The sequence below is a fragment of the Pongo abelii genome, chromosome 7 (genome assembly GCF_028885655.2).
Source record: "Pongo abelii isolate AG06213 chromosome 7, NHGRI_mPonAbe1-v2.0_pri, whole genome shotgun sequence".
NCBI lineage: Eukaryota > Metazoa > Chordata > Mammalia > Primates > Hominidae > Pongo > Pongo abelii.
In genome coordinates, this window is record NC_071992.2 from 11,678,642 (window position 1) to 11,705,690 (window position 27,049).

At 45.5% G+C, this 27,049-nt stretch overlaps 1 protein-coding gene across 3 annotated transcripts in view; it reads left to right on the forward strand.

Moving 5' to 3' along the window:
* Positions 1 to 21,232: 21,232 nt before the first annotated feature.
* PINX1 (PIN2 (TERF1) interacting telomerase inhibitor 1) overlaps positions 21,233 to 27,049 on the forward strand; it is a 76,322-nt gene continuing 70,505 nt past the window's right edge. The window contains exons 1-2 of one of the 3 annotated variants that reach the window (XM_002818810.5): positions 21,233 to 21,413; positions 26,368 to 26,477. In XM_002818810.5, the coding sequence (XP_002818856.2) occupies positions 21,395 to 21,413; positions 26,368 to 26,477 (129 nt within the window). In that variant the 5' untranslated portion in view covers positions 21,233 to 21,394. The remainder of the gene's footprint in view (positions 21,414 to 26,367; positions 26,478 to 27,049) is intronic. The other 2 variants (XM_054561173.2, XM_063726508.1) reach the window with 2 other exon arrangements.

Consider the following 27,049-nt stretch of genomic DNA (forward strand, 5'->3'; position numbering starts at 1 on the left):
TATATTTTTCCAACCCAAACTCTGAGAGACACATCTCTCCCACTCCCAATGCTAGGAACCAGCATACACAGAAGGTATTAGAACCACCTAGATAGATTTTTCCAGTGTCTGTGTTTTGGCAGACATTTGTCTTTTGGCAGAATAGTGTACCTCTCCACAGTAAGCCATTCCCCCCTCCGCAAATCTGGAGACACAGCCAGTCCTCTGAAGTCTTGGGCTTATTGGCTGTGCAGTGAAACGTTAATCCTGATGGCCAGCCAAGTGGAAATCAGGACTGTGATGCCTCTGCCTGTCTGACTCTTCACAGTTAAGAGCTCAGAGTGCTATACAAACATCTTGTTTCTCATGGCCACTGCACGCCTCCATGACGTGCCTGGCCATGGGTACTGATCATGTCACTGTCCACTGCTGGTGGGCATCTTTCAAGATCTTTTGAAATTTTCATTAGATTCTAATGCACTTTTTACTTTCCCTGAGTTGAGGTTGACCGCAAAAGGGCAGGATTCCACAAAGATGTGGCAGACACTACTGCTCTCCTGTTTGGCTCTTTCAAGGGCAGAATCTAGATGGGGCATTGTGGACATGCTGACATTGGTCAGGAGTCCCAAGGAACCTGCTAGAAAATGTACTCACCATTCTCCCAGAACAAGGTTGGCCCTCTTTGGATGAAAGGCTGGTGGAGCCCTTCCTGATCCTAGAATTCAGTCCCTACCTCACGTCTTTTCCAGACTGATATCAGTTCTCCAGGACCATAGACTACAAATGTCAGAAAGGTCTCAGAGCATGTGGAGTCCCATCTCCTCCCTGTACAGATGAGGACACTGAAGCCCAGAGAGAGATGAAGTGATTTACCCAAAGAAACCCAGCTCAAAAGGAGCAGAGACCCCCTCAGACCCTGCTTCCCGATGCTCTTTTGTCCCCCACCTGACTTATAACCAGCAGCTCAGAATCCTTTTAATTTGTGAAATTCAGATATCATTCCCAAACTCTCATGTTTGATAGAAGTCCCTAAGTTTCTTTTCTCAATGATTATGGTCAATGATGTTCACATTCCCCTTTCCCAACCCAGCCCCATGTTAGCCAAGGGAAGAGGGTTCGGATTTAGGACGTGAAATGAGCTAATGTCTCATTAACCTATATTTTTGAGGGATGAGGAAGAACAATGAAAATAAGGAACAGCAGAATCTAAACCTATAAACTGCCCTTACTAAATCTCGTGTGAGAACAGCTTTTTTCTAAAAAATCTCAGTGGTCCATCCATCCACCCAGCGACCCCACCTGTTGTTCAGCCATCCCAATTTTCCTGGACATCTTCCATTCCAGAGGCATCTGATTTCTCCAGGAAGTCCCTTTTAGCAGAGCCCGTTTCAGGAAACCCTCAACTTTTTAATCCAAGCAGGTGTTCATGTTTGTTATAAATTCCTTTTATTGTACCTGTCTCCGCTTTTATCTCAATTGAGCCACCAGAAGCCAAAGCGTGTTTTCCTCATGCAAAATGGTAGACCAGGAACGTCTTGCAGTGTCATTCTTCTAAAAAATGGCTGTTGGCCTCCTGGCCTCGCCTTCCCCCTTATATGAGCCTGGAGGCACCTGGCTTAGCTGGTGCATTTTCCTTTGGGAGGACTCTTTGAGGTTGGTCCCCCAAAGCTTACAAAGATATAGTCTAGAATGTGTTTTTATTTGAATTTTTGTGGTTTTATTTGAATTTTCAAAATAAAGTCTGTAATTTGCTACTGAGGCCCTTGATTCTTTGTTATCCCTGAGAAGGGCCCAGTGAGTCCCTACTCCTTTCCCCAGCTTCCAGTTCCTAAGAGTCTCTTTCTAATTAAATAGATACTTTTTTTATTCCTATTAGATTATGGTGCTGTTCCTCAAAGAGACCAAGTCCCTGAGTTGAAGATCTTTAAAGGGCTTTATTCCTTTAAAAAGGTGCCATTCCAGCCCTTTCCAGCCCCCACCTCCCCACTCCCTTATAAGTGAAAGACACCCCCTTTCCCCACCAGGCCCTGACTCAGGCTCCAGAGAAGAGTGACCATGACCCTGTGCCATGCCAGGGGCCCAGGCAGGACCTTTAATGACCTTTCCTGGTGGTGGGTGCTCCGTGAAGAGGTGAGCAGCTATAATAAGTGCTTTGTCTTGCTAGAAGTTAGGGTGGGTTTGGGTTCTTCCTTTGCAACATTGGGGCTGAAGAGCACTCTCTGGTGTCTTTATGGGAGAAGAGAGCGTCCAGAATTGGCCAACACTGGGGGCAGTTATCTGCGTAGCCAGCCAACTCTGCAAGAAAGGGGACTGCAGCCGTGACCCCTAAGTTAGGGCCATAGGTCCCAAAGCTAATTTGTTTGATGTTATTAAAAATTATAATTATTATCTATTTTAAAATAGAGTGATAGAGTTGGAAACACGGTATTTCATGATCACACTGTCCTAACAACTCTTTCTCACATGGTTCTGGAATTCCCTCCAACCGTGTAGCCACTCTGGTAGTGCACACATGTGCACCTGCTCTATGTCCTTGCAGTCCATATCAAACCTTCCTTTTTGTATGTTACTATTTGTTTTCTAAACCTAGTCCATGTAATTCCTGTATTCCCCAATGTTGTTAAACATACCAACACAGGCACGGCCCATGGCTGCTGCCTGCAGACCAGCTCATGGCTCAAAGCAACACACAGATCTGAGACTGCTGTCTTTACTGAGCTCTGTTCACTCATACCCTACAAGGGTGTCTGCAGCTCAGCGAAGCAATAAAGGGTGCTTGCCGTTATTATTATGTTCCTAAGGCTAATAGGCAGGGTGTTTAAAAATAGCTGCCTGCCTTTCAATATGTAAGAGCAGAGCTGGAGAACATACATTGATGTAAGAATGCAAATCCAACCAAAATATCCAAATCCCTGCAGAAAGAGCGCAGGGTTCCAGTACTGATTCTGCAGTAACTCCCTGTGTGACTCTAGACCCTTAACCAGTGGCTCTGTCTGTAACGGGGGGGATTCCTCTAGATTACCTCTAAGGGGTCCTGTTTTGGGTTGTTGATAACTTAGAAAATATATTTAAACACGTATCAAAGTTGAATTGTATGATATAGTTCCACAGCCCTACCGATTGATTTTGACAATGATCATTAAATCTTATGTTGTTCGTACCCTCACATTTTGATTATCACATTCCCTTTATTAATTTATTATTATAATTCTTAAATTCCTGGATAAAATGACACCGATTTTTCTTAGGATCAAAATAAGATGGCTTCCACCAGAGAAAGAAAGGCCAGGCAGGGAACTGGTCCCCAGATGGCTGGCCATTACAACTGCTGTTTCTCCCTGCTCCCATCTCATCCCCACGAATGTCCCACTCACGGGTGGCCCTGAGTCATCATAGCACAGCGTGTCCATGCCTCTGCCTCCTCAGGCCCCAGGCATCTCATGGAGAGTCCTTTCTAGACTGCCATCTCATGCCAGAGGGTGGAGGGATTTCCGCCTGGCTTACCACAGTTGTGTGTGGTTTGTTTGCTGGCATTCTTTAGCAGCAACTTCTTGAGAGCCAGTTCTTCAATTCCAGGCAGTTGATTCACCCAGCATCTTGCCAGAAGTTGGCTCAGAATAACAGGCAGCTCTCCATGCTCATCCTTCCCCTAGCATTTCAAGGTAACTGTCCATCTCCTTCACTCTAAAGCAAGAAGAAAGGAGAAGCTTCTTCTATCCATTCTGTTCTGTCTCCTGCACTTTGTCCTGTGAGTGGAGTCAAGTTAAAGGAGCTTCTTTCACTTCCCCAGAGACTCAACCAGGACCTCACATTCCCAAGGGCATTGTAGCTGCCATTCCATCTGTTCTAGGGGGAACATTCCTGAACCCTGAAAGGCTGTCCTCTTCTCTAGCTGAGCATAGGTCTCGCTCGGGCATACAGGCAGCAGACCTGGTTTTCCAGGACACGTGCCATTCAAGGCCATTGGAATGGGCTGAAAGGTTGATAGCAAAGGTCTTGATCTATCTTTTGCAGGAACTTTGGTGCTTCCATCTTCCACTTGCCAGTCGGGTGACCACAGAAAAAAGATTCTGAGAGTAGAAACTTCAGTCAAGTTGCCCCAAGTCAGGGATGAGCCTTCTTCCCATGGAGCCTTCCAAAGGGCAAGCTGTCTGCTACTGTGTACTGTAAATTCAGAGCTTCAGGAGCTGAGGCCTCCTGTGCTTGGGGGAAAGGTAGCTGAGGAGAAAGGGACTCCTTCTCACCTTTTGTTTACCTTTGATCTGGCTGAACTTAGCTGCCCTTAACTTCTAGTTTGCTTAAGTCCTTATTGCCTTAATAACCACCTAATAAGCAGTCAGAACCAGGAGAGAAGCCCCTCCCGTGGAATCCATTGCAAGCCTGTCCCCAGTCTCCCCACTGCTGCTATGCCTGAAAAGAGCCCCAGCCCCGTCTCCAAAGCCCAGGGTTCGCCTCTTGCTGAAAGAGCGACGTTCCCAGGCTGAGGACAAACCCAGCACTGCTCAGGCGGAGAGATCCCTGCACCCACGTTCACCACTGACAACCCAACTCTATCCTCAGTCTCCATGGCTTCAGATCTGGACTCCGCACCCTCCTCCACCTCCACCTCTCGTCCCAGAGACCCTCCCCACATCATGCTCAGTGCTGTTCCTGAAGACCATCTAGACTTTTTTGTTCTCTGGAACATTCTACTCACCTTCAGCTGCAGCACATTTCTTCAGCCTCTCCACCAAGCTCTTTAAAATGAAAGGCAGTGACTGTCTTCCCTTGGACACTAATGAATGTATCTGCTGTATGTGCAGACCATGTCGAGAAGTGGCTGGGTTAAGAAAAAAGAGGGTTTTTGTAAAGCCTGTTTATTTTTTTAAGTCAGTTTTGAGCATTTCTATTTCACCACCCTTCACATGGTTTTGGGGAACCCAAATTGTATCAAGGTCTCATGCCAAAACAAGCCAAAAGTTGTTTTCTTTACCTTTTTCCTCCATGCACCATGATTTCAATGATTGTTTCAGTGTCATTTTAAATGTTTTCTTGTGACATGTACTGACGATAAAAGTCATCTTGACAAAAAAAAAAAAAAGATTTATACATGAATCAGAAAGTATTTATTTCAATTTTGTACCTTTCCATTTTAATACATTATAATGTATTGACTCAACGGAGATAATATAAACAGTTCATTTTAATAACACGCGTGTGTGTGGCTTTTCCTTTATGCATGGTGGGGGAGGGGCAAATGATCGTGGAGTGGAAAATTCTGGCAGCTGAGGGGCATCCATTGTGAGCAGAGGGTGGCCTCTGGCTGCACCAAATGCTTCCTGGACCTGGAAGTTAGAAGCAGCTGGCACCAAGAGAAGAAGAGGTGTTAAAGGGAAATTGAGAAGGTAAGTGGGTGGTGACGTCTCCAGGCACCAGCCGCCTCTCCGACTGACACACACCTTCCACCAGGTAGGAAAAGCCATGAACAGAGCAGAGCTACCCACTCCCAGAGCCTAAATGCAGGCTGGCAATTGGAGGTTCAGAGAAGGGCCAGGTAGGGGAAACCCCAAAGAAGCTAAGACAAGAAGAAGCTGGAGAGAAAACTCAGTGCTGAAAATGAGGGTCTGGAGGTGAGGAGAGGCAGAAAAGTCCCGGGTTGTATTTTCTCAATGTAACATTTTCCCCCCTAATGCCTTTGCTAGAAATTCTGCAAATAAATCCTTGGGGCAAACTGGCTTCAGACCAAGCCCCATGGACATCCAGCAGAGGTTTCTTATTGCCGCATTAGGAGGATTTCCCACTGCTCAATTGGGAGGAACACAGCATCGAATACAAGCGTACTCATTCTGGACTCTCCCGGATGGTGTGTGGCAGGTGGGGATGGGGTGAGGCTGTGGCTGGTGCAGGGAAGAGCAGGGAGAGTCAGGAGGGAGGGAGGGCATGTCAAAAGCGACTGTATCCAGAGGGCTTGATTTAAACATTTTTCAAAACATACGTGGCAAACAGCGTGGTGAGTGCATCTCACGACATTATTCTCTCCTCTTCTCTGCATGCTTGGACCTGTTCCACTTTCAAAATGTGTCATTTTGGAAGGAAAGGGAGGAACAACTACTTGAGAGGAACCCACGTCAGTATGAACCCTTTCTCCTCAGCAGAAGGTTGCCCCAAAGTACCTCCTCTGAGGAGAGAGAAAGGAGAGAGGAGGAGAGACAGCTTTCATCAAATGGGGCACCCAGGACTCTGAAGGAGAGAAGGCATGTTCTCAACAATTGGCCCTTTGATCCATCTCCGTCAACGTCCCTGTTCTCTCCATTCCCTTTTCTCCTTCCCAACGTTTTCAATTCTGAATCTTGTATACCTGCCTCCTGGGTATGTCCCCTTCAGGGCAGGCACCTAGAGCTCAGGCTTGTCTTTGTCAGAAAAAGAGAATGCCATGGAGGATAGAAACACTGAGGGGCAAGTAAGGGGGCCTCTTTCGCTTCCTCCATCACCCGCATCCCACCTTCAGTCTCTCCTGAGAACATGCGTGACTCCTGGGCAGGGGACTGTGACTAGATTATTTCAAGTCCTAATCCAAGATGTTAGAAAGGAATCAGTCACCAATTATACCAAATAAATGCCTCTTTGGGCCTAAGAAGGGGCCAATTTGGGGACACGTCTATCAGGAAAGAAAAAGAAAGCCCCCTCCCATCCACTCGTTTCCAAATCTCTTTTCCAAACCTCTTATTAAACTGATGAGGAATCTTCAGCTTGCAGAAGGTTCAGCTGTTTAGAGAGAATTTGGGTTCTGCGGAGAAGATATGGGAAGCTCCTACTGGTTAGTTTAAACTATTAATAGAATCCTTCCTAAATTGAATTCTCATCAAAGGCAATTAGAGAGGACTCTTTTGAATTCTGGCTCTTGGGGAATTTAGGTCTGGGATTTAAGATTCTGCTTCTGTGGCAGCATATAATTGTGCTTGTGAATCTGGACCCTGTCTTAGCCTGTCTGGGCTGCTGTAACAAAATACCAGAGACTGGGGGGCTTATAAACAACAGAAATGTGTTTCTGACAGTTCCGGATGTGGGGAGGTCCAAGATCAAAGTGCTGCTGGATTCAGCCTCCGGTGAGGGCTTTCAAGTCATAGACAGTGCCCTCCAGCTGTGAAGAGGCTCCCTTGGGCCTTTTTCTAAGGGCACTAAGAAAAAGGGGACTGTTGTGAGCAAACCCTGTCACTGAGTGAACTGCTGTCCAGTTTGCACTTGCTGGCGCACGTGCGTGCACACACACACACACACACACTCACACACACACATCCACAGGGCTCCCTACTCCCAGATGGCCCACCCATCAGCCCATGGGCCCTTGGCTCCAGCCATCTAATCATGCACTATGGAGGCCCATTTGGACACACTTCTAAAGCCAAGGCAAATGGAAGTTGAGCCACCCCTTCCTTTGTGCCCTCTGTTCTTTCCCATCCTGCTTTCTGTTTCCTGCCGGCTCTCTCTCCCGCTTACTCTCTCCCAGGCCTGGCCTGATCTCCTCTGCACCCAGGTGGAAGCCCATTGATTTGAATGATGGTCCCTTCTCAGAACCTCAACGCCACAGGCAGATTGCGATTGCCCCTGGGCACCAGGGGTGGTTCACCTCATCATCCCTGCCCTAAACTCAGGGAGAGGGGCAAAGAATTCCATGTGGCCTGGGGCCTGCCTGACACCCCCTTGGCTGCTAAAACTCTTAAGATTAAGGCTCCCGTTGCTTCGTTGTCTAGTGGCTGTCTTCATTCTCAAAAGATGTCTTCCATCTGGTGCAGTGAGCTGGCATTTTTTTTTTTCTCAGAGTGGTGCTGGGGGCGCATGCACCCGTAAGTTCAAATTCTTTTCCTAGCTCCTCAGCCCCTCACTTTACATCCATCAAGGCCTTTACCTACACTGCTTCAGTGAAAGACCCTCCTTCCCTGCCCTCTTACACACGGGCACCATGATTGCAAAACTGTGAGGCAAGAATGGTTGTAGGAGAGAGGCAGGGAGGGCAAGGGAAGCCCCGGAGCCTTGGGCCACTATCACCTGGCTACAGGAGACACCCTGTCCTTCAGAGCTGCTGCTCAGATCCCCTCCACACCCCTCCACCAATGCTGGAGAGAGAGCACCGATCTAGCCCAATGTTGAGTTTCCAGAAGAGGCTGCAGCGTGCACGGGTCACGGAAAGTGGGAGCTGGTCTCACAAATGAAGAAGGGAAGAGGCTTCAGGGGTTTCTTCGACATGACGTCATACTTAGGAAAAATATATAGCAAAAAGCAATATTTAAGGATTTTTATGTACATTGAAAAAAACCCAACTCTACCTGAATTATACTCCCATCTCCTTATGCAAACTCTCCCCATCCACCTCCTCCTGCACCGGGAATGTGGTCTCGGCATCTGGGGAGGAGCCTTCAAAACTGGCCTAGGAATGTGGAAAATCGGATGGATCCTGCCCTCTGCCTGGAAATAACACAGAGACAGAAGCCAAGAGGAGGAAAGAGAACACTCGGAAAATGTTCTCTTTTCTGTTCATTTTCTGGGAGTAGCTGGTCCTGTACAGGCCCCAGCCAAGGGGCTTTTGGGAAATCAGGTCCAATTACAGCCTAGACTCCCTTATTCTCCTACTTGGTGAGGGATGGTTTTATTCTCTCCCTTATTCTCCTACTTGGTGAGGGATGGTCCTGGATTTGCTGTTAATGTTTAGGTCTAATTATGGCTCCTCCCAGCAGAAAACATTCTCACTGTTAGCTGGGTTTCGGCTGGAGAGTGAATCTCCATGTGGGGCGAGCATTGCCCCTCCAAGGGTCACCTTCCTTGGAACCTCCGAGACCACCAATGTGGTCTTCCCTTCCGCGCGCTGTCCGTCCCCTCCCCGCGATCGGCTTCCCTTCCCCGCGCTCTCCTTCTCTTCCCCGCCCTCCCCTTCCCTTCCCCGCCCTCCCCTTCCCTTTCCCGCGCTGACCCTTCCCTTCCCCGCGCTCCCCTTCCCTTCCCCGTGATCTCCTTCCCTTCCTCGCGCTTCCTTTCCCTTCCCCGCCCTCCCCTTCCCTTCCCTGCGCTCCCCTTCCCTTCCCCGCGCTAACTCTTCCCTTCCCCGCCCTCCCCTTCCCTTCCCCGCCCTCCCCTTCCCTTCCCCGCCCTCCCCTTCCCTTTCCCGCCCTCCCCTTCCCTTTCCCGCGCTGACCCTTCCCTTCCCCGCCCTCCCCTTCCCTTCCCCACGCTCCCTTTCCCTTCCCCTTCCCTGCGTTCTCCTTCCCTTCCTCGCGCTGCTGTCTTTTAACCCTACAAGCACACGTGAGGTGAGCTGGATCTTCCCAAGTGCCCTCACTGAGCATCAGGCAAGAGTCACAGGTGACAAGTAACCACTAGACAAGGAAATACAAACAGCCGAGCCTCCAGGGCCCTTCTCCCTGCCAGCCTTCCCCCTGCCCGCCTTCTCCCGCGTGTTCTGAGCTATTTCCGCCCTGGGCCCAGTGGGTCGGCGCAGCCGCCAGACACCGTGCCCAAATCCTCCATTTCTCAGCCCCTTCCCTCAATAGCTTGTAGGCTTTTCCAACTAGGCCAAGAGAGACGAATCCCACCAGGCCGTTTCCCTGCCCCTTTCTGTTGCCTCCCAGAACCCTAATTCTTCTTCCCCTGGTGACCGATGCCACCAATAGCCTCGCCTTTTAGGGGAGACCACAACTCCACAGGGGCAGCCATATACTTGTTGTACCAAAATAATCAGTTATTCAAAGAGTTCCAGCTCTGGGATCAGAATGCCTGATTATTATTATTATTATTATTATTGGCTCTTACTATCTGTAAACTTGTTAATATCTCCATGCTTCAGTGTTCTCATCTTTAAAATGGGGACAATAGTACCATCCGCCTCACAGGGATTTTGTGAAGAATAAATAAAATTATATATATATATATAAAACATGTCAAAAACGGTTAAATAAAACTCCATAAGGTTAAATAACTGATAACTTAGCAATACCCACAGCCCCATCCCACCCTGGGGCCAGCCCACCTGGGTTTCCTAATCTGCCTGGCACCTCTCCCTACCCACTGACTCCCGCCTCAGCCTTTACTCTGAAAACATCAGAGGAGAGTGCTCAGAATTATGCCAAAGGCAGCTCTTGTCCAAACAGAAAGCTCTCACGTGGCTTCTTGTTTGAAAGCTCAGCATTCATCTGGGCTTTGTTATATGGACAGGGGTCCTAGGCCCAGGGAGAAGGAAAGCTTAGGATGGAAACTATTTGGAATGTGGCCACGGTGCTCTGGGGGCTGACTCGGTTAAACACAGACTCATCATCACAACTGCCTGCTCCTTCCTTATCACTTACAATCCACTTTTGTACGTTGTTCCCCGCGGCCCCGCCCACCGCCTCCTCTCCATATTCTCTTTCTCTCCATATTACAGATACAGAAACGAAGCCTCACAGAGGCCGGCTGACCTCCTTCCCTGGGGAGTGACAGAGTTGTGCCTGGCCTGCTGTGGGCCCCAGACTCATGCTCTTCCCGCCACAGCCCCTGGCCAGCCTGCTGCCTCCCTCTCCCAAACTCAACACGCCCCCTCCTGGAAAGCAAAACAGGTACTCACTGACTGCAGTCAGCCCTACATGGAGAACTACATGGAGCCCTGTGGGGTCTAGTTAACGGTGGATGGATGTGCCAGTTCCTAGGAACAGCAAAGCAGGAGGAAGAGCTCCTGAGACAGAGAAGGCACTGAAGTTAGTGCTAATGGCAAGGCAGACAGTGCAGCGTGCACGAAAGCTGGAAGGAAGGTCCCTGCCCAGAAACCTATGGGGAGACATCAGAAAGGCAGGGTGGCTGAAATCATGAAAAAGCATGGGCCCTCGAGGGAAATGAGACTATAAGGAAAAGAGAACTTGTTTGGAAGAAGACCAAACAAGTTCAGGTGATAGCTAAGGCTACACATCTGGAAGAGAAATAATAGCAAACGGAGGGAAAAGAAAATGCAGGAAATTACCAGGCATGGTGGCTCACGCCTGTAATCTCAGTACTCTGGAAAGCCGAGGCGGGCAGATCACCTGAAGTCAGGAGTTCGAGACCAGCCTGGCCAACATGATGAAACCCCGTCTCTACTAAAAATACAACAATTAGCCGGGCATGGTGGTGGGCGCCTGTAATCCCAGCTACTCTGGAGGCTGAGACAGGAGAATCATTTGAACCCAAGAGGTGGAGGTTGCAGTGAGCCAAGATCGCACCATGGCACTCTAGCCTGGGTGACAGAGTGAGACTGTCTAAAAAAAAAAAAGAAAAGAAAAATGCATGGAACGGCTGGGTGCAGTGGCTCACACCTGTAATCCCAGCACTTTAGGAGGCAGAGGCAGGAGGATTGCTTGAACCCAGGAATTCAAGATCAGCCAGGGCAATATAGTGAGACCATCTCTACAAAAAATAATTTTTTAAAAATTAGCCGGGTGTGGTGGTGGTAGCCTGTAGTCTCTGCTGCTCAGGAAGTTGAGGTGAGAGGATCACTTGAACCCAGGAGTTCAAGGCTGCAGTAAGCTATGATCACACCACTGCAGTCCAGCCTGGGTGACCGAGTGAGATGCTGTCTTAAAAATTTTTTTTTAAATAAAAGAAAATGTAAGGCAAGCAGAATATGGCAACGAAAGGATTCAGGAAGGTCAGGAAGGTCATTCAGAGAATGAGTGCCATGAGGCTGGGAGAGATCTTTGGGATTGGAAGGGACCACTGCACTTTGGAAGGTGCCTATGTCATGACGTCTTCACTCTGTGAAGACTATGGAAAAGTGAGGACTTTCCCACCCTCAGTCGCAAAAAAACAGCGTTTTGTAAATCTCATCCTCCACTAGAAGTCAAATTTTGGAGTCAGGAGGCATCCCCGTCATCACTGGCTTTGGGTGCGCCACATACAGTTGGGCTTCAAAGAATCATTTGTTCTGTGAAAAAGGAAGTGGCCCCAAGCAAGAGTTGACATCAGTGAATGAAGCTCTTCCCTTCACTGTACGTCACTGTTACCTGGACATGTGGTGTTTACCCTGATGTACGGTTTCTGGTAAACCAAACTGGAGTCCATGACCAGGCTCCGGGCCTAAGTGAGGCTGCTTCTCTGCCTTGAGTCTAGCTCCTTCCCCAGCTGGCTGATCTATAAGCCTGCCACACTCGTACTCACAGAGAGGGAGAGAGGTGGAAAGCAAGATGGGCAAGGCTTCCCAGAGAGACAACTCTGGCTCAGCCCATTCCTTTTGCCATCAGAGAGAAAGCCACATCTAAGTGTGTGGCTTGTGACTTTTGCCACCCACAGTGACTCTGACCACTAGAAAATGTGGTCCAATTGGTGTCTTGGAATCTGACCCCATCAGTTCAGTACAGTGTTAATTGTCTAATGGAGGAGTAAGCTGGAGGGTAGCCCACAGAATATGTCTTCTTAACCCCACCCCAGCTTCTCCCAAGCTACTAACAAATATAAAATGTGGAGTCATGGCAGAGCAGAGCTGCTGCAGACACACTATGTGCACCAGAAGCCAGGGCATCTACAGAGGACCCAACTGTGGCCAACTGAGTGACACTTTCAACAGCTCCGCATTCACATAGGCATCCTATAGGGGTCAAGTGGTTTCCAAAATGTTGAGATTTCTGTCATCCATGCCTCTAATGGGTTTCCAGCATGCCTTGGACTGAGTAGATGAGATGGAGTTAAATTTCCAGGCAAGACACTTATGTCTATTCCATGTGTGGAGCACACTTTCCACAGTTGCATGCCCCTTTTCTTAAATTAATGAATAGAAGTATTTAAACTATTCTGATATAATAAAGAAGTAACATGTATTTTTATTGTTTATAAGTTCTGACAATATAGAAATGCATACTATGGAAAATAAAAGTCTTCTGTAATGTCTTTCCCTCCTCTGCTGAAAATATCAGTATTAACAATTTGGAATAGAGTCTCCCCCAATTTTTGCATGCATATACTAACCATATATGTATGTATATATAGACTATTATATAAACGTTTTTGCATTTAAAAGTGGGATTTTAAAAAATGGGGTGCTACAGTTTTGCAAATGGTTTTGACTTACTATCTCTTGCAACAAAGTTTTTTTAAAGGGACTATGTATAAATTAACACTGTATTAATAAAAGTGTCCTAAAAGACTTACAGATATTTCCTTAAAGTAGTGCCTGATGCAAGTATTTGTACTGTATGGTCATGGCCTCCTCTTTATCACCCCCCTCAACCAGCAATAACCCCCGGCTAGTGATGTAACAGGTCACGATTCTGAAGGGTTCTATGTCCAAAGAAACTCCCCCCTACCACCCAGGAGTCTCTCATTTGTTACCTGCATGGGCATCAGTTGTGGACAGATCAAGACAGTGGCCTTGGTGTATAGTTAAAAACAAAACAAAACTGTCTGCACTCAAAACAGGCAAATCACGTACTGAGTTCCTTCTCCGTGCCAGCTGCTGTCCTGAGTGGTCTATATCACTTCATTGAATAGCAATGCATGTATTGTCTTAGTCAGTTCAGGATGCTATAACAAAATAGCAGAGACTGGGTAACACAGTCTTATAAGCAATAGAAATTTCTTTCTCACAGTTCTAGAGGCTGGGAAGTCCAAGATCAAGGTGCTGGCAGAATTGGTGTCTGGTGAGGGACCACTTCTCACCGTGTCCTCACAGGGTGGAAGGGACAAGACTCTCTAGGATCTGTTTTATAAGGGCATTAATTCCATTCATGTGGGCTCCACCCTCGTGAACTAATCACCTCTCAAGGTCCCACCTGCAAATACTCTCACAATGGGGGTTAAGATTTCAATATGTAAATGTTAAGGAGGAAACCAATGTTCCATCTATAGCATCTACAGTAACTTTGAGGTAGGTATCATTGCCATTCTTACATAAGCGGGGAAAAGAAAGCATAGGAAATTTAGTAACCTGCCCAAGGTCAACAGCTGGTAAGTGGCAGAGGAAGACATACATAGAATATGAAGAATAAGAGATGGAGCAGATTAGGCACCAAGAGCTGCTTGTAATTCTCAGGGAAACTGGCAGTGGCCACTTGCAGTATCATGAGGCATCCCATGTGCTCACAGCAACCCCATGGATTAGCAGGTGAGGAATCAGAGAGGGGACATAATTGCCGGTGTCACAGCCAGATTTGAACCCTTAACTTTTGAGCTCATTCTGTTAATTACTGCACCAAGGCAAATCATTATGGGAAGGACAGACTATACCCACAGAGCTCCACAGGCTGTGGAGTGCTTACCTGGAGGGCAGCAGAAGCTAGAAAGAAAGCTTTAGAAGGGGTCAGGGAGAGCCAACAGTGAGGCTCGGGAAGCCTCCTTAGATGACTCCAGAATGTCCACCCATAACCACCAGGGTAGAGTCCCTGCCTGACATGATGCTTTCTCACTTAGGATAGGGGTCCTTAGCTAGCAGTGCAAGTCTGGAGATCCTCTCAAATGGATGACTAAATCAGTCACCATCCCTCTCTCCTTTCATCATCTTGACTCCTCCCTCGTCCCTATACCTTCCTTGTGCAGGTATCTGTCTCCCTGCCCTAACCCCACTGCCCTCTCCTCTGCCACCAGCTGCCCCTGAAAACATTTTAGAATATAAGAAAGTAAAGTGTCACTATCTCACTCAAAGGTTAGGGAACGCTGGTTTAGGACAATAAAGAAAGCAGTTATAAGACAGTGATGAAATCAGGTTTTTCTTTTGACATAATAATGCTAATTTGGATTCCTGGGTGTGATTTTTGATGGTTGGGATTTACAGCTGTTCACAGTCCTTTTGTGATAGCTACAGCTTGACATCACACAATGTTGACAGGAAGTAGGAACAGAGAAGGAATCTCGGGCCGGAATTGCTGCCAGGAAGCCAGAAGGCATCCCTGGACTGCGATTAATATAGACTCTTCTTTTCTTCACACTGCTCTTGGCTAGAGTTTGTCTTCTTTGAACTTCTATAACATACAGAAACTGCAAGAGAAGACAAGAAAAATGATTACAGGAGCCCTAGGGGATGAGAGCCCTGAGTTGGCATTAACTGGGCATAAGACTTTAACAAAAACATTATCACTGACAAATTCTTCTGACCCAGAGACACAAGCATCAGAAAGCTGAGTTTAAAGCAGATTGCAGGGGCAACAACCTCACAAAATCTGAGACTTTCCCCCCAGGGGATGGGTAAATAAACCTGTTGTCAATCATCCATTTCCAGTGTGTTGGACTAAGTGGGCAGGCCTTTTACGACATGATGATAGGACTGTCAGAGAAAGTGAGAAAGTCTCAGGTAGGGGCTGCAGGAAAAACCCTCCATGGAGTGATGAGCCTTCTGTTCTTTGGGCAATAGCAACTGGATTGATAAGTTTGGGGAGTGTATGCATAAGCATAGGAGAGGTCTTCCAAAACTTCGTGGAAAAGTCATATTATGCATGGATTTCAATTTTTTTGTACCAAAATACACTTGTAATAACTTGTTATAACATGTTTGAACATGATCTAGTTTGAGGCACTAAGACATCAATTTGAAAGAGCCCCCTTTCAGAACAACATGAATTCTGCTAAAATTGAAGCAAGAACAAACACCAAATTTATGGTGAAGCTTGGGTGGAATGGTGAAATCACTGATGCTTTATAAAAAGTTTATGGGGACAATGTCCCAAAGAAATAAGCAGTTTACAAGTGGATAACTTACTTTAAGAAGGAACAAGATGATATTAAAGATTACACCTATAGTGGTAGATCATCCACATTAATTTGCAAGGAAAAAACTAAGCTTGTTCATGCACTAATTGAAGAGGGCTAATGATTTACAGGAGAAACAATAGCCAAACCATAGACATTAGAATTGGTTCAGTGTATACAACTCTGACCGAAAAATTAGAGTTGAGCAATCTTTCCATTCAATGGGTGCCAGAACTATTGCACCCAGATCAGCTGCAGACAAGAGCAGAGCTTTCAGTGGAAATTCTAGACAAGTGGAATCAAGATCCTGAAGCACTTCTTCAAAGAATTGAAACAGGAAATAAACCACAGCTTTGCCAGTACAATCCTGAAGACAAAGCACAACCAAAGCAATGGCTACCAATAAATGGAAATGGTCCAGTCAAAGAAAAAGTGGACTGGTCAAAAGCCAAGGTCACGGTGACAGTTTTTTGGGATGCTCACACACAAAAAGATGCCACAGGCTGCATCAGTTGTCTTTAGGCAAATTAGAGAAATAACCCAAAATGTTGGTGACGGAAGGGTGCAGGAGAGACCTACAGCAAATACCAATGGCAGAATTAGCTTGAAATATATGAAAAAAAAATCTCTTCTTCCTTTACCCTGCCTCCCCCAACGTCTACAATATACACAAATCTACTAAAATTTAAGATGCTCTTTCAAATGTTTAGTTTTTTTTTTTTCAACAGCAGTTGTTCAGAGCACACAATATTTTATTTTTCTGCATCATGTCATTTCAGGTTTATCTGTCATCACTAAAGAAAAAAAAAACATTGATTCTGTAACTGCCTGATGGGTTTCTCTTGCAGGCTACCCAGGTAGTCCTGGTTTATCAAGACAGGGGAATTGCAATAGAAGGTTTAATACACATAGAGCCAGCTAAATGGGAGACTGGAGTTTTATTATTACTCAAATAAGCTGTCCCGAAAATTCAGAAACTGAAATTTTTATACAATAGTTTGGCAGGCAGGAGGCTAGGGAATGGGGAGTGCTGATTGGTTGGGTTGAAGATGAAATCATAGGTAGTCAAAGCTCTCCTCTTGCATGAGCCATTTCTTGGGTAGGGGCCACAAGACCAGAGGAGCCAGTTTACTGACCTGGGTGGCTCCAGCGGATCCATCAGAATGCAGAATGTTGTGGTCTATTATAAAACACCAATCTTAGGTTTTATAATAGTAATGTCATCTATAGGAGCAAATAGGGAGGTTAGTAGTCTTGTGGCCTCTGGCTGTATTATACCTGAGCCATGGTGGGGCTGTTTCAGGGAGGGGCTGTTATCATCCTTGTTTTAAAATTAAACTATAAACTAAATTCCTCCCAAAGTTAGTTCAGCCTACACCCAGGAACGAACAAGGGCAGCTTGGAGGTTAAAGGCAAGATGGAGTTGGTTAGGTCAGGTCTCTTTCATTGTCATAATTTTCTCACTGTTAACAATTTTTGCAAAGGTGGTTTCAATTCAAAGGCAAAATTTGGTTTGTTGGCTTAAAACCTTTACAGTTCTAATTTTCCAGTTACAGATAGAATGATTCTACTTTTTAAATACTTGACTTTTGTAAGTACTCACAGCTAGTATACAAATTGTAGATCATTTGAAATAGTCAAGAGTATTAGGAATTTGTGCTTCCGGCCATGATGGAGTAAAGAAACTGGATTTACCCTTCCATCTTCACTACAAAGCTGGGAAAAATAGACAAAACAATGGTTTTGAGACATTGGGCAACAGGCAGTGAAGAACTGCCATCCTAACAATTTGGTAATAAAGGAGGTGAGCCCTTCGATAGCCCTCATTTCTGGCCTGAAGAGTTTCCAGGCTGCAGCACAGGGAGAAGGAACTCACACAAAATCTGGAGGTCTCACTGAGCTAAGGGGACAAACATCAAGGAAGCTAGGATTCTTGGGGCCAAGTGTCAGAGAGAAGAGAACTATACCAAGGGAAACTCCAGATATTTGCAGAAGGGTCCCCTCAAGTCTTCAAATGAAGATTGAGCAGCACTTGCACTGGAGGAAACTACTTGGAAAGAACCACCAGAGATAAGCAGGCAGAAAAATCCCCAGAGCTCACACAGGGCCAAAAGCAACTTGCGTTTCCCCAGTGGAAATAATTTCTAAACACATGGAGCATCAAGCACAGTCCTTGACAGGGTGCTGCTTTAACAGTGGGACCAGATTATAACTAAACTTAAAGACTATTGTGGGCCCATCTAGCAAAGCTTACACAAAAGGCTTGCAAAGGCCACATTTTCCCCAAGGGACTTAACTGTATCCCAGAACAAAATATTTGAAGGAATGCAAAAGCCTTCAACCCCCAATAAAGTAAGACTCACAATGTCAGATGTAAAATAAAAAGGTTACCAGGTGTGAAAGACACAGGAAAATATGACTCACATCTAGAAGAAAAATGTACCAAAAAAAAAAAAAGCATTAGGAAGATCAAACAACAACCCATAACCTTACCAACTAGAAATGGTTTTCAGTTAAGAATTAGAGTACTACCTTTTAGACTTTAATTTAATATGTATTTTTTAATTACTGATATTAAATGAACTATGAATGATCAAACCATTGGTATAACTTGGTGTCCTAGAGATTTTTTCCTCTTTACGTATCTTAAGCACTTTCTCGTGTGTATTTCACTTTTCTGCTTGTAAGAACCAACATTCACTTGGCTTACCTTATGTAATTGGAGGTATATTAGAAGTGTGAAAAGGAAATATGACTCTCAGCCAAATGAACCAAGGGAGGAAAAAAGACAAATAATTGGACCTCACATGGAGTGAAGGACCAAGAGTGCAGCCAGGCTCTGCAAGCAAGTTCGCTGGGGCCCCAGGGCCTCTCCAGCACCTCAGCAGAAGCTGTTAGTGAATGAGTGTTCCCTCTGATGCTCTGCCTTAGGGAGACCTACCCCTTATTATTTCAGTCTTCCTTCTTCTCATACATCTTTTGGCTTCTTCTGTTATACAGAATGGTCCTGGCCTGGATCACTCAAATCTGTCCTACATGCCTGATTAATGTTGCCTATTCTAGAATTTCACATAAATGGAATCATATACCATGTACTTCTTCCACTGAGCATCATGTTTTCGAAATTGATTCAGGGGCCAGCATTAAAGGATCAGACAGTAAATATATTAGGTTTGGGGGGCCACACAGTCTCTCCTAACTACTTAGTTCTGCTGGTGTGGCCAGAAAGCAGCCAAACAATAGATAAATTAATCAGTGTTTATCTATTGTTTAGCTGCTTTCTGGCCACACCAGCAGAACTAAGTACTTGGGAGAGCCAACTACCTGTGTAGAAAAAAAAAAAGAGAACCTACTTTACCCTTGAGCCATTTATACCTTTGCTCATGTCATGGACCATTATGCAAAGAAAGGTCTGTGGATCATTGGTATCTACATTTTTAGACCTTGTTAGAAATGCAGAATCTGGCTCATGCCTATAATCCTGAAACTTTGGGAGCTGAGGTGGGAGGATCACTTTAGCCCAGCAATTTGAGACCAGCCTGGGAAACATAGGGAGATCCTGTCTCTACAAAAAATAAAAATAAAAAAATTTACTGGATGTTGTGGCACATGCCCGTAGTCATAGCTACTCAGGACACTCAGGTGGGAGGACTGCTTAAGTCAGAGAGGCAGAGGCTGCAGTGAGCCATGGCCACACAATTACACTCCAGCATGGGCAACGTAGTGAGGCCCTGTCTCAAAAAAAAAAAAAAAGGCAGAATCTCAGACTCGCTCTAGGCCTGCTGAACAAGATGTGCATTTTAACATGATCTCTGGGTGACTGGCATGCACAGTCATGTTTGTGAAGCATTGCCCAAGGGAGTCTGCTAAGAGACTGAAGGACAAGATGGAATGGGTTACATTGGATCACCTTCTTTTAACAAGTGCAATTTCCACTCCCAGCTGGCCATTTAAAATGCAAACAAGATTCTGTAATTTTTTAAAACCCCAAACTTAATAATATTCTTTTTTAGTAGATGATCTCCATTAATATTTCATAGCCATACAGAATGCTGGGGTTGAAACAAAATTTGGAAACCATCCTGCATTCACCAAAAGGCAGAGTCCTTTCTACAATATTCCTCTGTGGCCTCTAACTGAGCATTTCCAGGAGATACCTCATTGTAACACAAGATCCAATGATAACTCAATCATTTACCACCCGAACCACGGCAACAGGCCATAAATGTCTGCTTCCATCTTCCTCACCATCTTAGAGACAAAATGACCTTTCTGAAATCATATACCAACACAGGAGGTGCTTGAAAAACACTGATTTCCCGACTAATGCAGTATTCTCCATTCTATATAACTACCTTCCACTCTCTTTGGCATAATCAAATAGATCTGCTAATTATCCTAAGATTTTTGTGATCCTGCCTTCCTGAGTCCAACGCCCTACTTTTAACCTTGTTCCCTTTGTCACAATGCCACAGCTTCCCTGCCTTGGCTGGGAAAATTCCATTCACTTGCCTCCCCTCACCCCCCGACTATTCACTGATAGCTATAAGCATCCTTTTGTGTTTCTTCTAACTTTTATGAAACTAGAGTTTACCTTTTTGGTCCAGATTCCTAGTTAAAGGGAGAATTTCATTGTACACAGGAATCTAGTCCTTCAATTGCTTTTCTTGGCACCTGAGTGGTGCTCTTTTTACCTTCCTTTTATGTAGGAAAGGCTTCTGTGTGCACTGTCACCTGAAGTTTACTGGAGAGTCACTCATCCAAAAACATGTCTTTACCATACTTAAAAGTGTTATAGCTAGGAGCTTATTAGAACTCCCCTGGAGACAGGGACACTTTAATTAAATTTTGCAAACATCTATGGAGCCTTACCATACTCACATTATTTTGCGAGGTGTTGGTACGAATACAGAAATGGATATAATAAAGGCAACCTTACAGTATGTGCACTGTGGTGGAGAAAATAAATAAAACCTTTGCCTTGTTGAAGGCATCCCATTAAAGAGATAACATTTTCCCCAGAACTATTTTGTGTGGGATCCCATACAAAAACCGATAGATAGCATACCTATCTTCTGATATCTATCTACTATCTATCTATCATCTATCTACCTACCTATCATCTATCTATCTATTTATCTATCTCTCATCCATTTGTTTATCTATCTCAGAAAGCAGAGGTAGGGTACGAGGAAGAGATGGGACGTTACAATGCAAAGTCCTCCCCTCCAGCCAAGTTTTTCAAACTCCTTGTCCATACAACATCCATGACCCTAAGTTCAACTCTTTACACATTTCTTTCCCCCGTGAGGCTGAGCTGCTTCAGGGCAGGTAACGTCTTTCCACTACCCTCCTTGCCGGCACCTGGGGCTTCCTGATGGAGACCCTACAGGTAACCCACGTGAGCGCCTGCTCCGCGGCAGACACGCCCGGCGGGCTTTACTCACATCAATCACTTAGTGCGCTCACTCCCTCTAGCCAATGAGCGAATACGTACTCCTTTCTCCACCTCCCGCAGGGAGGCCACCGCCCCCTCAGTCCCTGTTTGTCCCGTCACCGCCCCAGGTTGCTCCGCCCTGCTCCGCCCCCTCGCCGCCACGTGTTCGAGGAGCGAGTCGCGCGCCACTGACGTCACCAGCACGCGCCCCGTTCGCTGCAGTCCGCCGGCAAGGGAGTTACGCACGTCCTGATTCTCCTGGAGTCTCCTGCCCGCCCAGTGGCCGCAGTCACCCAGGTCCAGAGGCCGCGGTATCACAGGCTCTCAGACATGTCTATGCTGGCTGAGCGTGAGTGTCGGGAGCGGAGGCCCGACCGGGGCGCGTCGGTGAAGATGCCGGGTGACGCGCACGGCAGCCCGGAGTGGCTGGGAGCTCGGGTTCCCTGCGCGCCTGGCGCATGGGATCGGGGGACCGGGGAGCCGAGCCCGGCTCTGATTGTCCTGCTCGCCGCAGAGCTCCCCGAAAGTTGGCCGCAGGTCTGCTAGTGAGAGAGACCGCGAGTGTCTCCCGGAGACGCCGTCCTCAGAATCACCCTGGGGCGCGCGCGGAGTGGGTCAGAACACCGGATCCCGGGACTGGCCACGCCGCCGCCCTTTATGGGGACCCGGACTGGTTGCTTCACTCCCCCGGACCTCAGCTTCCTCAGGTTAAAAAGAGAAGGTTGAGCAGAAGAATCACTTCAAACTGTAATCACATTGTCCAAGATGTCTTGAACCCAGAAAAAGAAAAAGCAAAGGAGTTAGAAGTCTCAAATATGGGACGTCAGCCACTTAGCGGGGGAGTGCAGGGCTAATAAGTAATTGTAAGTGAGACTGGCGTTTTTGACCTTGTTAGTTGGCCACAGCGCCCCGTCCTGCCTGTTTACCTTTGACATTTACCTTCACTTTATGGAGTCGGTGAAACCCCTGTCTCTGGAGAGGCTGCTGAACTTCCGAATTGTACCTGTAGCTAAGGTCGCTTGCCGCCAGATGGCAGTCATGTTTTGATCCTGAAAAGCGGGTCCTGCTTGGCGAGTTGTATAGAGAGCAAAGGACAGAAACAGCTTATTTAACAGATCAAGCAGACCAGCACAGGGATTTTGTGAAATAAATGCTGTTAGCACTCTCTTTTCTAAGAGGATGGAGGACTAGGAGCACAAAACGAAATGGGTCAGGCACCATCCCGATTTTACAGGGGCAGAAATTGACGTTCAAAGGAAAATAATTTGCCCCTAGTCATTGAGCTAGAAAATGGCAAATTTGATCCAGTTATCTCTGTATCTTTATGTTCTTGCCAGTAAGACCAGCGGAGACTCATAGAAATGAGTATGTTTTAGACTGAACCCGTAGGTTCTATTTTTTCACCAGTAAAAAATGAGGAGTCAGGGTTAGAGCCTAGATAGCTAAGATCTCTTCTGGTTTTCGTATTCTTTGATGTTTGCTTAATTCAGCATGCACTTGGCGACTTTGGCCCTAGTTCTGCTATTCTTTTATGTCTGTTCCTTTGATCAGTGTTTGTGAGGCCACAAAATCTTCTCTTACTATTTTTATCCCTAGGTGGCCTTAAATCAGTGAGATGGTGAACAGAACATAGTTTGAAAAGTCTGAAGTATAGAGGTGTAAAGTGCTATTTGTAGACATCAGTAATTCAGATTACATGATTTCAAGAGACGGTTTTCAGTTCTCTTCCCAACGTTATTCCAAATTGTCAAATCCTTGTCATTATAATACGTAATATTTTTGTGTTTTCTTTTTCATAATTTGCTAAATGGGTATAGCATCTTCTGTAATTAGATACTTAGGACTGGTGTTGTTAAGAAGAAAAACCTTTGACAAATTATGCAGAGTTTGATTGAGCAAAGAATGATTCAAGAATTGGGCAGCCTTCAGAACTAGAACGGGTTCTAAGAACTCCAACCTGCTATGCGGTCAGGCAGTATTTATGGACAGTGAACGGAAAGGAGGTACAGAGGCAACTTGGTTAGGGTTACCGCTCTGATTTGCCTTATTTGAATCAGCTGGCTGCCTGTGATTGAAGCCCAGCTGCTGTAATGGATTGAGACTCATATGTTATAAGAGTATACTCCTACGATAGGCTTTCGCTTCCTTTGAGTTCTAACGTACGTTGTAGTTCCTTATGTAAGGACTCAAGTACGGAGGCCTCCTCAGGCCAAATTTAATTTAGTGTAACAATTGTCTCCTGATCAACCTCTGAATTTTGAGAGATTGTTTAAAACTTCTGCCCCTGGCTCTTGGGACTCAACACGCCCTTTAGAGTAAATGGGATCTTAGCATAAGTCATGTGGTATTGAGCTGTTGTGTGAATGGTTTTTATTGGATTTGCCCCAAAAGTATCCCGACAGGCCCATTTACAGTTAGATCTCCACATAGGAGTACCTGCTAGAGGATGGTTAAATACATCCCAAATAGTGATTCTGCAGATTCAGGGCATTCTACCTGAGGCCCAGCGCCATGCTGTAAACACTGCTGTTCCAGATCGTGTCAAGGGTCCCCAAGATCATCCCCAGATTCAGGGATGTGCTGGGGGATTCAGGCACAGGACTCAGCATATAGTCGCACTCACTGCTAAGATTTATTACAGCAGAAGGATGTAGAGCAAAGCCGGCAGAAGGAAAAGATGCATGGGGCAAAGTCCAGGCTAAGCCAGGCGTCAAGCTTCCAGAGCCCTCCCCCAGGGAGTCACACATGACACGCTTAATTCCTCCAGTAGTGAGTTCTAGCAGCAAATGTGGAATGTTGCCCACCAGGGAAGCTAGTGAGAGACTCGGTGCCAGGGATTTCCTGGGGGCTGGTCACATGGACACCCTCTACCTGGGAGGCACCAGAATTCCAGGCTCCCAGAAGGAAAGCAGGCGCTCAGCATAAACCGTATCATTTGCATAAACAGGCACAATGAGCCGCTCTTACCAGTTCTGCGAATGGTGGGAACCCTTGGGTTCCCTGTTATAAACAGGCCTTTCAAAGAATAGCAGTCAAGCCTTCTGTGTTAGTGAACAAAGCTGAGATCTGAGCTCAGAACAGACTGTGGCATGAGAATTACAAAGGACATGTAAAAGGTGATCCAATTGGAACAGCTCAGAGGCAGTCTTTTCCTTACCATGTTTTTCCACACCTGGAAACTTGGGTGACATTAGAGCCAGAAAATGTTCCAGGGAAGCAGCGTTCTGGTCAAGTAAGTCTGGGAAGCATGGCAGGCCTGCTCTGGCCTCCTCTAAGAGGATCTGCACATTTGCATAGTAAAGTTTCTGGGAGATTCTTCAATATTAAATTTAATTTAACCCAGTGTTACTCATTTTCAATGGGGAACTGCCACCACCCCCCCCCCCGCCAACATCCTTGTTTGGAAACAGTGGTGTGATCCCATTGATTGAAGCTAACTGCCATTTCCCCAGGGGAGAGAAACTGACCTCGAATAGCTAATCTCTTGTGTAGGCGTTATAGTTTGTTTTATATAAGTATGTAATATAAAGCGTGTGCAATTCTTATTGCAGAGTGTGAGCTTATTCTCAAAACTGTTTCCTTCGTACAAGCCCTAGTCAAAGACCCCTGGCAAGCACTGCATAGACACATGAACTCTGACACACTGATGCCAGCTTGCATATAGAATACTGGCTAACAGGCTTCCCTCTGGTGTGTTTTTCATTAGCAGAGGCAGTGTTATGCTGAGTATTTGCCAAGATAAGTAAAGGGGTAATTTAGATGGAACATTTTTGGGTCACCTTTTTTTTTCTGCAAAACACTACAAATTCGAGCCCAACTTGTTTTGCTTTGTTAAGGGCCTTTTTTTCTGCCCGTGTATTTGTAAAGGGTTTCGTATTTTTGCTGGAGTGTGCATAGTTATGGGCCTCTATTGATTTTATGTGTGCCACAGTGAGCCCCTTTGACAGGGGGTCCTGTTATTTTTTAATTATGTGATGAGATGGGCAAGGTAGGAGGGGTTGTGTTGATGGTGAGACAATGTGCTTATATTGATGTGGCAGATAATGACACCTCCAAATTTCTCATTTGGCCACAGTCTACTTTTGGGTTTCATATTCTTGTTCTTTGAACCTTTGGAGTTCTTTATTTTTGTCATAATTTTCCTTAAAACTACAGTGATAAGCTTGAGTTCATAATGATCAGTAATTTATATGCATTAAAAAAAGTTGCTTTGATGAGATTCAAAGCAGTTCCCTTAATTCAGTTATACTCCTTCCTTTTTTCCTCTCCCTCTTCTTTCCTCCTTTCTTCCTCTTTCCGTTCTTCATTTTTATCATTTATTCCATTCACATATTTATTGAGTGCCTGCTGTGGGCACAGTGATTTTTTTACTTCTTGCAACGAAGCCTCAGAAAAAAGACATGAATATGAGCCCTAAGGAGATGATGGTCTAATGGGAAACCGGAAAGGTGGTTATAAATAGCCCTAATACAGCGGATGTTAAGAAACAGATAAGTTATTCTAGAAGTTCAAAGAGGGGTCAGAGGGCTTCAGGGCATCTCAGTGAGAGGGATGGGATTGTTATTATCTGTAGGTCACACGTGTGGAGGGTACAGTTGACTCTCCCCAAGAGCATAATGACTATTGTATGTTGTGGATCAAGAATATAAGCTTTGAAGTCAGTAGGACCAAGGTTGGTTTAAAGGGTCTGGATTTTGCTTGGGGATGTTGGGCAAATTTCTTTCTCTAAGCCTCAGATTTTCATATCTGCCAGTGACAATGGTACTATCCACACTCGTTGGGTTACTGTGAAAATTGAATCTTTATTATGTACAGCATTTGGAGCAGGTCTCAGGTTGGATAATTGGCATTTACTATTTTAAGTGCATCCTTGGTATTGCATATTCTTTTGTATGTAGTAACGCATGGCAGTGGAAGCTGTAATGCTGCTGCTACTATTGCTGATGGTGATGAGGACACTGGTGTCCACAGGTGCTTTCAGTTGTGCTGATGGTGGAGTATGGAAGGCCCAGCTCTAGTATATTGAGCATTTGCTTTGCCACATTATGAGGGAACATTTCAATTTTAATCTTAAGAGGTCAACTTATATGTCTAGAATATACATTTATTAGGGAAATCAGGATAAATGATCCAGTCTGTTAACATTCTGTTGAGTGTTGAATTAATTTCTGTATTGTAATGTATGTCATATTTTACATACATACATAAAATACACAAAGTTATGCATGTGTATGTTTGTGTGGTATTTTCCAGGTCTGAAAGGTAGTGGTGCGTTGCTGATGATAATGCTTTTTCATTTACAGGTCGGCGGAAGCAGAAGTGGGCTGTGGATCCTCAGAACACTGCCTGGAGTAATGACGATTCCAAGTTTGGCCAGCGGATGCTAGAGAAGATGGGGTGGTCTAAAGGAAAGGTATTTTGGAGAAAAGCAGAAAAAATCTGAGCTATGAAAAGAGATTAGAAATTAGGGGAAAACTTCCTTCTTAGGAGACTGGAAGAAACTTATGCTTTGGATCAGTAAGTGATTTTGATCCCAAATCAAAAATTGTTGTGACCTTATGATGATAAATTAGGATTGGACGTAAGTGTCAACTCTCTATCATTTAAGCTGCCATGCTTAGCATCTTTCATAGACATTGCAACTAGGCTACACGCTTTTTCCCCTTCCATTTGTTCTTGACTCCAGTAGAGCTTCTGCTGATACCTCTACACTTAAATGGTTCTTGTTGAGGTCTTTAGCGATCTCTAAGTGCCAAATCAGTGGGCCCTTGTTTTGTTCTCACATTACTTAACTCCTCAGCAGTGCTGGATGTAATTGACTACTCTCTCCTTGAAATACTTCTGTCTTGGCCTCCACAGTACTATTGTCTCTTCTGCTCTTCTTTTAACCTCACTTGCCACTCCTAAATTTGTTGCTGTCTCTTCTTTCTGTAGACTTTTGATTATTAGAGCTCCTTGAGGCTCAACCTCAGGCCCCTTTTTTGC